Genomic DNA, 8,431 nt, shown 5'->3' on the forward strand with positions numbered 1-8,431 from the left:
CTCAAAATGAATGCTAATGTTGCTCTGTGTTTTGGTGGCTGTACGAATAGGCATCTGTTTGCTAACATGTTTGCTGTATACAAAGCTTTCGTGCAGTGGAATCGTCCCTTTCCCCCCCAATGGCAGTGCAATGACGGCTGTGTCCAAATCATTAAACAAAAACACAAGAGACAGAAGATGAAAGAAATAGCGGGTGACGTAACTCCATGTTTTGTGTTAACTCCAATTTGTGCCAAACCTTATGTCAGCAACATCATTCTGTACGCTCTCATGTCCCCCACCTAAAGTAGACGAAGGACTAAATGTTGTATTAATAAGATATAAAAAAAAATTTGTAGTGTGCATCCATCCTTGGTCGGGAGGGTCTATGCACCTGCCCGACTTCATTTACAGGTGTCGACTGATTCTCTCACTGGACGGTCACAGGGACTGACCAAGTGACCTTAACCTTCCGCACCCTAACACCACACACACACACACACACACACACACACACACACACACACACACACACACACACACACACACACAGACACACACACACACACACAGACACACACACACACACACATACACACACACACACACACACACACACACACATATCCAGACACACACATGCTCCTATCCCCAGGGATTGCAGGGCCTGGTTTGTACTGGGACACAAAGACGAGCATAATTCCTCAACATCCCTTAAACAAAACTGCTGGAACAGAGGAGAGGGAGGAAGGCATTTTCAAAATTTTACATTGAACATTTCAACATAATATTTTACCAAAACATGTTAAATGAACACACAAATGTGGTGCCGAATGAATATTATTAAATGTCGGTGTCTGACAGTCTAACGGAGGCATTGTAGTGATGGTGTGTCGACTCTGTAAAAAAAGGAATGTGACATTGAACATTTGCATACTAGAGTCACATGTAAAACTGAAATGCATCACTTAACATACTGGGAAAAAAAATTCTGGATTCAGCAGTCTGCCTCAGTGTGGGTGAACGGGGTTTAAACAATGCATTCATCTCTGTTATGTTTCCCTGTCCGGGTCCTGAGTTAGTACAGGGCAAACAAGGAAGTATTCCCATAAAGAAAGAGCCTGTGCCGTGTTTGCATTGCTCTCCTCAGCACATTGACTGATGAAAGACCAGAAGTCACAGCGAGGAGAAGCGCTGGACTTGTGCATACTGTCCCGTCCCCCCCCCCCCCCCCCCCCGCGCTCCCCCCTAAACATCAACACACAGGCTAGACAAATGAGGCCTTGGCCTACCCTTTGCTCTGCGCTGCTCCAATCTCCAGAGGCCGCAATTCACTAAACCTGGAGGTAGCCTATATGGCAAAGTCACTGCATTTGACTCCAATTATCGTCCAGAAATCCTTAACCTGCCAACTGAGGTCATGCTCACAAAGGATCTGGAACAATTATTGATGATGGACGAGGTGTTTTTCATTCGGTGGAACTATAGTCTCTGGATGCTCCTTTCATGTGATTTTAAAGATGTTTGATTTGGGTTTTGTTAGGAGCTATATTCCTTATGTATCTTCCCCTTTTTGTTGTAACAATAAAAGCCACATCCCATGTAGACTCAGCTAGGAAAGGTCAAGTGCTACAGTTAACCATAACTCACTGGTACCCATGCTTATCTGTTATGACGACGTGTCTCAAGCTTTTATGGAGCTAACTCCCTCTAGAGGTAATAAGATGAGATGCTGCCACTGCTTCCATGGCTGATGGGGAACTGGGGGATTTTTCTGTCTCAACACCAAACCATCAGCGCTAGTGAAACTAAAGGGGGGGTGGAGAGATTGCACAGAAATAGAAAGTGATCAGACCATCTTGTACCCCCTCCTCTCACCTACAGTATCCATACAAACGACCCGGGGAACGACACAATGACTTTCCGGCAACAACAGTATCAGGTGCAGAGGTGTGTTTGTGCTAATCTCACGTTTTCAAAGTGGATTCATTATGATATAAGCCAGACAAAGTATAGCCTGTCTCCTTTCTCTTTGACACTCAAACTCCCACAAACATTTGGAGGAAATGACTCAAGTCTAAGGGCACAACAACAGGACATCTTGATTAACACATGCTGTCATAACTAAGCTCTTCTTTCTCTCATTCAGCACTGCTGTAATATGTCAGCTGGTATTGTGTCCAGAATGTGTTCAACCAAATGATATCATTTTCTATGACCTTATTGATTATTACGTAATTATATTCCATATAAAACACTTCCTGTGTTAGTTTAGGAATGTATTAAATGGGGGGAAAAGGCTCTGTAAACATGGAAAAATAAATTCATATGTAGGAAAAAATTGTTGGGTAGCAGGTGATTCCATGGCTTTTACATTCAGCTCATGTTAAAAGAGTAAAGCATCACTGGAAGCTAGTGACAGACTGGAACCATAGAGAGGCTACAGTACACATTTCTAAACCCTGGTTGAAATAACTTCAACATGTTCTCTCTCTCTCTCTCTCTTTCTCTCTCTCTCTCTCTCTCTCTCTCTCTCTCTCTCTCTCTCTCTCTCTCTCTCTCTCTCTCTCTGACGCGGGGGGCTTGCCCTCTAAATAAACTTTGGAGCTCATAGGGGGAGAGAGAGAGAGACAGAGAGACAGCAGAGGGCTGAATTCATCAGCCGGCCGGCAGCAGGGGAGTGAATGGGTCCTGCACGCAAAGCAGAAAAGCGCTGAAACTGCGGAGATTTACTTTGGTTCAGTTTGCCTGCCGCCACAGCGAGCGAGAGGTGGTGCGTGTGTGTTTGACAGCCAAACGATCTACGAAACCTTCAACTTTTTTTAGTTTTTTGTTGTGATAACTAGATTTGGTCCTGTGTTGGTTTTTATTTTTGGTGTTTTAACTGATGCTACAGATGAAGCCGAGATCCTCAGCGCGCCGGGCACATTAGGGTCTCCAAACACACCGGGACGCACGGCGCATCTCCAGTGAGAGAGACGGACAGAGGGGGAGAGAGGTCACTTTAGGAGTTCTACACATGGATATATCTCAGACTTTTTAGTCATCAATAATTATTGTATTCATCTTTTCGGTCGACACTAATGATTGATTTTCGCCCTGCTTCTGTGCGCGCCGGATCGAGCTCTTTTGGCGTGTTTGTTTGTTTTTTTATATTTTTGGAGGGGATGTTCTTTACCACGGCACGGATAACGGGTCCCTGACTCAGTCTGGCATCTGAAGATCCTATCCACGATGTTACAGTCGAAGTGGCCCAGGCATCATTGGGCCACCGTACATTACCATCACCACATATCACCACATAGCTGGGGGTCCTGCTGCTGTGTTTAGGAGTTATCTATTCCCCTTCAGACTCTGCCTCCGTCTGGGGGAAGAAAACGGAATCTTTTCCCAAAAAGTGATTTGGTGAACATTGACATTGGCTTTACGAGTCTCATCTCTGGGCTACTATGCAATTGCAACTGATCTCCTTTGTTTTGATCATCTCGCACTGCATGGATTACACTGGATGTCAGCAGCACAGCAGCTCCAGGCACCGGCAACATAAACGTGAGTAGGTTAAAGTGCAGTACATTGCCGTCATGTGTTCGGTGCACTCAGCATGGACTTTATTTTAAAAAAAAAATATTCAGTATTTATTGGCCTGTTTTACTCAGAGAGGCATCAAGTGACCAAAGTCTCCAGAATGCATTCTAAATCACCAAGGATATGAATCCAATATGAAGTCATTTCTAAATGTATGAAAACATGACTGGCACATTCTTATTAAGAATCTGCAATAAATTGGTAGACATCTAACCGTTGGCCTATTAGGTCAGAAAGCACTCCTACACACTCTGCACAACTGGAAACACTCAATGTCCCATTGATAAGACAAAACAAACTGCATTTTTTGCTCTCGCTATTATAACATTTAGAACTAGAAGAGTTCAGTTTACTTTTGGAAAACATAACAATGATTTGACTGATATCTCAGATTATTATTGATTATTAAAGCTACTCCAAATAATAGACATATTATCACACCTCTCCACATTCAACATCCAACCCTATTTTCATGCATTAAATGGTATATATCTACTTCAACTGTTTTACTGAGAAGTTATTGTTATCTTGATTGCAATATGGAAATGCCAGCCAATTAGTTATTTAATTGTATTTATTTACCCATCCAATATACATTTGGTAATTTCATCATTTTAAGCCCACTTTTAATATGTTAATTTTGAACTTTAATTTGATTATTTAATTGCTCATCCCATCACCTGGAGGCTGCAGTCGGTGTTCTTTGCACTCAGCCCCCTGGCTCCCGTCGCTCTCTAGTGGTCAGGCCAGCAGACTTCAGGCACGCAGTGTGTGCTGCCCAGGTGTCAGGGCTGAGCAGTCTTTAAAAGGATATTCCCGGCTTTATTTCTCATATACCTCCTTCGTGTTCAATTTATTTCTCGACACATTTTGGAATTTATGGAAACATCTTTCCTCCTGAAGTTGGCCCAGATAACACACAGAGTAGGTGGGGGCTTCACATGCTATGCCAGTCAGAAATTCTACTCTGTATCGAAATTTAAAATCATATCCCATCCTGTTCTGATCACCGTTCAATATCTGGATTAGTCTGCACATTTGATAGTGGGCTCCATCAAAGCAGGAGAGATGTTCCGTATACTGCGTTCACTCTCAAGTCTGATGGTATTTAAAGTAAGTCTCCCATATATCTCACCGAGGTCCAACAATATGTCTCGTCTCTTGAGCTCTGACCAACCTTTTCTTCCATGACACTAAGAAATAAGCATCAATAAAGTATGTATTCCTATTCTCCCTTTGCACACTTTATCACTGAGGGTCTCCAGATGTGCTTTGTGACTAAATCTGTTAAGAGCAGTGATAGCGATGGAATATTCCATGTATCAGCTGCCAGCCGTGCCGACAACAGTCAGTGATCTACAATAAGTACAATCTAAGTGATGTTTCTATCCCTGCCACCTGGGGCTGAAGCTTCTCTACATCACATACTCTTTGCAATGAATCACAGAGTTCAGATGATGTATTCTGTACAAGAAAGTGTGTGTGTGTGTGTGTGTGTGTGTGTGTGTGTGTGTGTGTGTGTGTGTGTGTGTGTGTGTGTGTGTGTGCGTGCGTGCGTGCGTGCGTGTTGTTAATGTTCCCCTTCATGACCGAGGGACCAAGGAGGGGAGTTGCAGCATTTGGGGTTAATGATGTGTTTATTATGTAGTTTTAAAGGAGCTCTGTGGTTAACTTTGCTCTGGCCAATGTAGTTTGGGTCAGACAAGAGCAACTAAGCGCGGATTGTTTGGCTGTTCAGCAGTGTGACACAGATCTTATGTTTAGACTGCAGAAACTGACATGTTAAGGCGTTAGAAATCATCCATGCTGATGAAAAAACGGTGAAATGTACATGCTGTATGTAACAGGTTCATTATCCGCACTGAAATCTGTGCCTGTGCTGTATTAATGTAGCGTATATAGAAATCATTGTGTTTACTTTATACCCTGCACTGCATCGAGACACACAGATTCTCTCTTTTAAATGTTTATTTCCCCCTAAACAATATTGAAGAGCCTCTCAACACATTGTGAGAGAGGGGGGAGCAGGAAGCTATCCTGAGAGTACCCGAGAAACGATTTGCATCTGCAATAATGCCCTAAGATTGAAAGCATACAACAGTGTGCTTTTTCTAAAATTATCATTTTTCTATCTAGTATGAATTTGCTTTTGTTCAAGATGCAATGCGGAAAATGTACTTTATGGAACTGAAAAAAATGAAGAACTTTATCATGGAGCATATCAGCACACTCGGCCACCATTTGATTCTGTGGACGCAGAAGGTTAAGTTCAAAGAGGAAAGGAGTAAACTTCTGCCTCTACCGACTGACTCAGTACCCAATAATTGACAAGCGCTTATAGTAACCCAAACTGATATCTGACACTTTCAGAGATATATCAGGGAGGATGGGGTGATTAGTTGGTAGAAGGGTTGAATGAGTACACACTTTAGAGGGAACGAAGGGGGTAAGAGTGAGTTGGGAGTCAATGACCATTAAGTCAACTGGTCCAAATCACCATGCAGAGACTGAACCCGAGCACCGAGCTTCCTGCCTGTGATGATGCATCCAAAAACCAAGACTTGTGGGTGCCTGGGTGCGCACAGTGGAAACTATATACGTATATAGCTAAATAGTTTACGGAGGGAGGTCAGCAGAGTGGCAGATGAAGCTGGGTTGATTTAGGGTCTTGATTTAAAGCTAAACATGGGATACGGATAATAAAAGGGTAATCGAGTGTGTCAAATGAGGTAGCCATTCAAGGTTTAAGGTCAAATGCTTTTCCATGTCAATCCTTTTCTTTCTTTTTTCTTTTTTTTCACGCACGGTTCTATTTTCTCCATGAACCATCTGTGTTTGTGTGTGTGCAGGCATGTGGATGTGTTTATTCATATGTGACTTTGTTGGTATGTTATGCAAGATACCACTGTCCAACTGAGGTTTTGTTGGTGCAAGTGCGAGGGCAAGGCCAAATTCCTGCGTCTTAAGACTTCTGTGAATCTGGGCTCCTTGGCAGGAACACATGTGGGCAAATGGACAGCAGTTGAAAAAGATTGTCGAGATATTTCAAACAAAGTGTCCATGATCTATGGTGAACTGGCAGCTAAACCTCAAACTTAAAGGGGAAGGGAGAGGGCCAACTGAAACCAGTGGCATGAGATGCCAAGGCTGGAGAGGAAAAGCAATTCCTCAGGCGCCTACAGGGGTTGCGTTTGATTTGCCTACCATGTGGGAATACTACAACAGTATGCAAACAATGCCTTTGGGAATGGAGTATCAGTGCAGCGAGGGTTCACGAGTATGTAACACATGGAACCTCTCTCGTGGCTATTTCCTACATATTGACTCAATGTCACAGGTGTAAATCTGGGTTTATAAATAGGCTGTCACATACTCATCCCTGAGTTGATTTTCTTGTTCCCAAAAGCCTGGGATCCACTTCCTGGATTTTACTAAGGCATGGCATTTATAACAGAGGGGTGACTTAAACTAATTTCCTCATAAGAACAAACACACTACTGAAACATTGGGAACAGAAGCTGAAAACATGCTGCTCTGAACTACCCAACATCATGGAAATGTAACCTAAATACACATGACATGACAGGTTCATGTCTGCCTTATCTACAGTGTCTTTGGGGAATTGTGCATCCCTATCCAACCAACCAAAACTCTCCTTGTAACTGTTTTGTCCACTAAGTACAGTCAGATACTGATTAAGAATAAACACAAGCATTTCCAGGAAACTGCGAGAAGTAAATCAAACTGAATGTATGTCTTTGTCTTTATTATAATCATTAAATAGTTCTACAATGTGTTACTAGAACTTGATATGTGTGTTTTCGTCTTCATTTTGAAATACATATGCTGGAATTAGGGAGATATAATAAATGTATTTGACAAGGCTGTCAACATACAATTAAAATCATTTGAAACGTACAACAAATTTATTCAATCGTTAAGTCTGGGTAATTGTCCCACACGTAAGTGAAGAGAGGGGGGATAAAAAATGTACTTAAATATATCAACATAAACAAAACAATATAGTACTGATGTACATGGGATGTTAAAATGAATATACATAGAGTCATGTGTTGAAACAGAAGGTGTTTAGTACTACAACATAATAGTAATAAGTTTAATGTGATAAAGTACTTATGCACGGGACATTACAACCATAATCATAATACAATCCTGGAAAAGTAATGAGTGAGATGTAATATACCTTCTTCCTTATTGGTCCCCCGTGAAGCATAAAAAGCCTATGTGATACAGCCGTGCATCCGGACTTGGTGTTATTATTAAATGACTGATGTTGGTATTGAAGAGGCAGGCCTATACAATCAAATGCATAGTGAGGCCAAAGGGCAGTTTGACCTGACGTCTGCACTTAAACTACACTGTTTAAAATATATTACTTCCACAATCTGGTTAAAGCTCTCTTGATTAAGTTATCAGCCTGTTCCTGTTGCAAGCCACCAGAACAAAAACGTGTTAAACCACTTATAAAAAATGTACTTTTCCAATGTTTTTTAGATCAGGTTCTGATTGTCAATTGGGTCTAACTGTCTGGAAATTACAATGCATCTCCAGGGTCACTGGCTGGACAATATTTGTGGATATTTTAGTGCTGAATTAGTTCCCATTTTACAGTAAGGCGGTGTCCATCCTTGGCACGAACAGCCAAGGTGAATTCCTGCTATGAGCTTTGAGAAAGGTAGGCTGGTGTTACTGGTGTGGTATATCTTCAAGCACAAAGTGTTACTCCGGCATGGGGCATTGAGGCTTATCAAAAGCTGCGATCGCTCAAAAAGTATGCAAATGAAATCGTCCATTGAGATAAATTCCATTTTCGTTGTTAGAAAGTGCTCAGATGTTCCAATTCTAC

The 8,431-nt window shown here is 42.0% G+C and overlaps 1 protein-coding gene across 1 annotated transcript in view; it reads left to right on the forward strand.

The window, feature by feature from the left end:
* Positions 1-2,670: 2,670 nt before the first annotated feature.
* Positions 2,671-8,431, forward strand: part of rspo3 (R-spondin 3) — a 15,235-nt gene continuing 9,474 nt past the window's right edge. Inside the window, exon 1 of the mRNA XM_080038927.1 lies at positions 2,671-3,528. Within this exon, the coding sequence (XP_079895053.1) occupies positions 3,429-3,528 (100 nt within the window). The 5' untranslated portion in view covers positions 2,671-3,428. The remainder of the gene's footprint in view (positions 3,529-8,431) is intronic.

This window comes from Ammodytes marinus, assembly GCF_949987685.1.
Source record: "Ammodytes marinus genome assembly, chromosome: 13".
NCBI classification, from domain to species: Eukaryota; Metazoa; Chordata; class Actinopteri; order Uranoscopiformes; family Ammodytidae; genus Ammodytes; species Ammodytes marinus.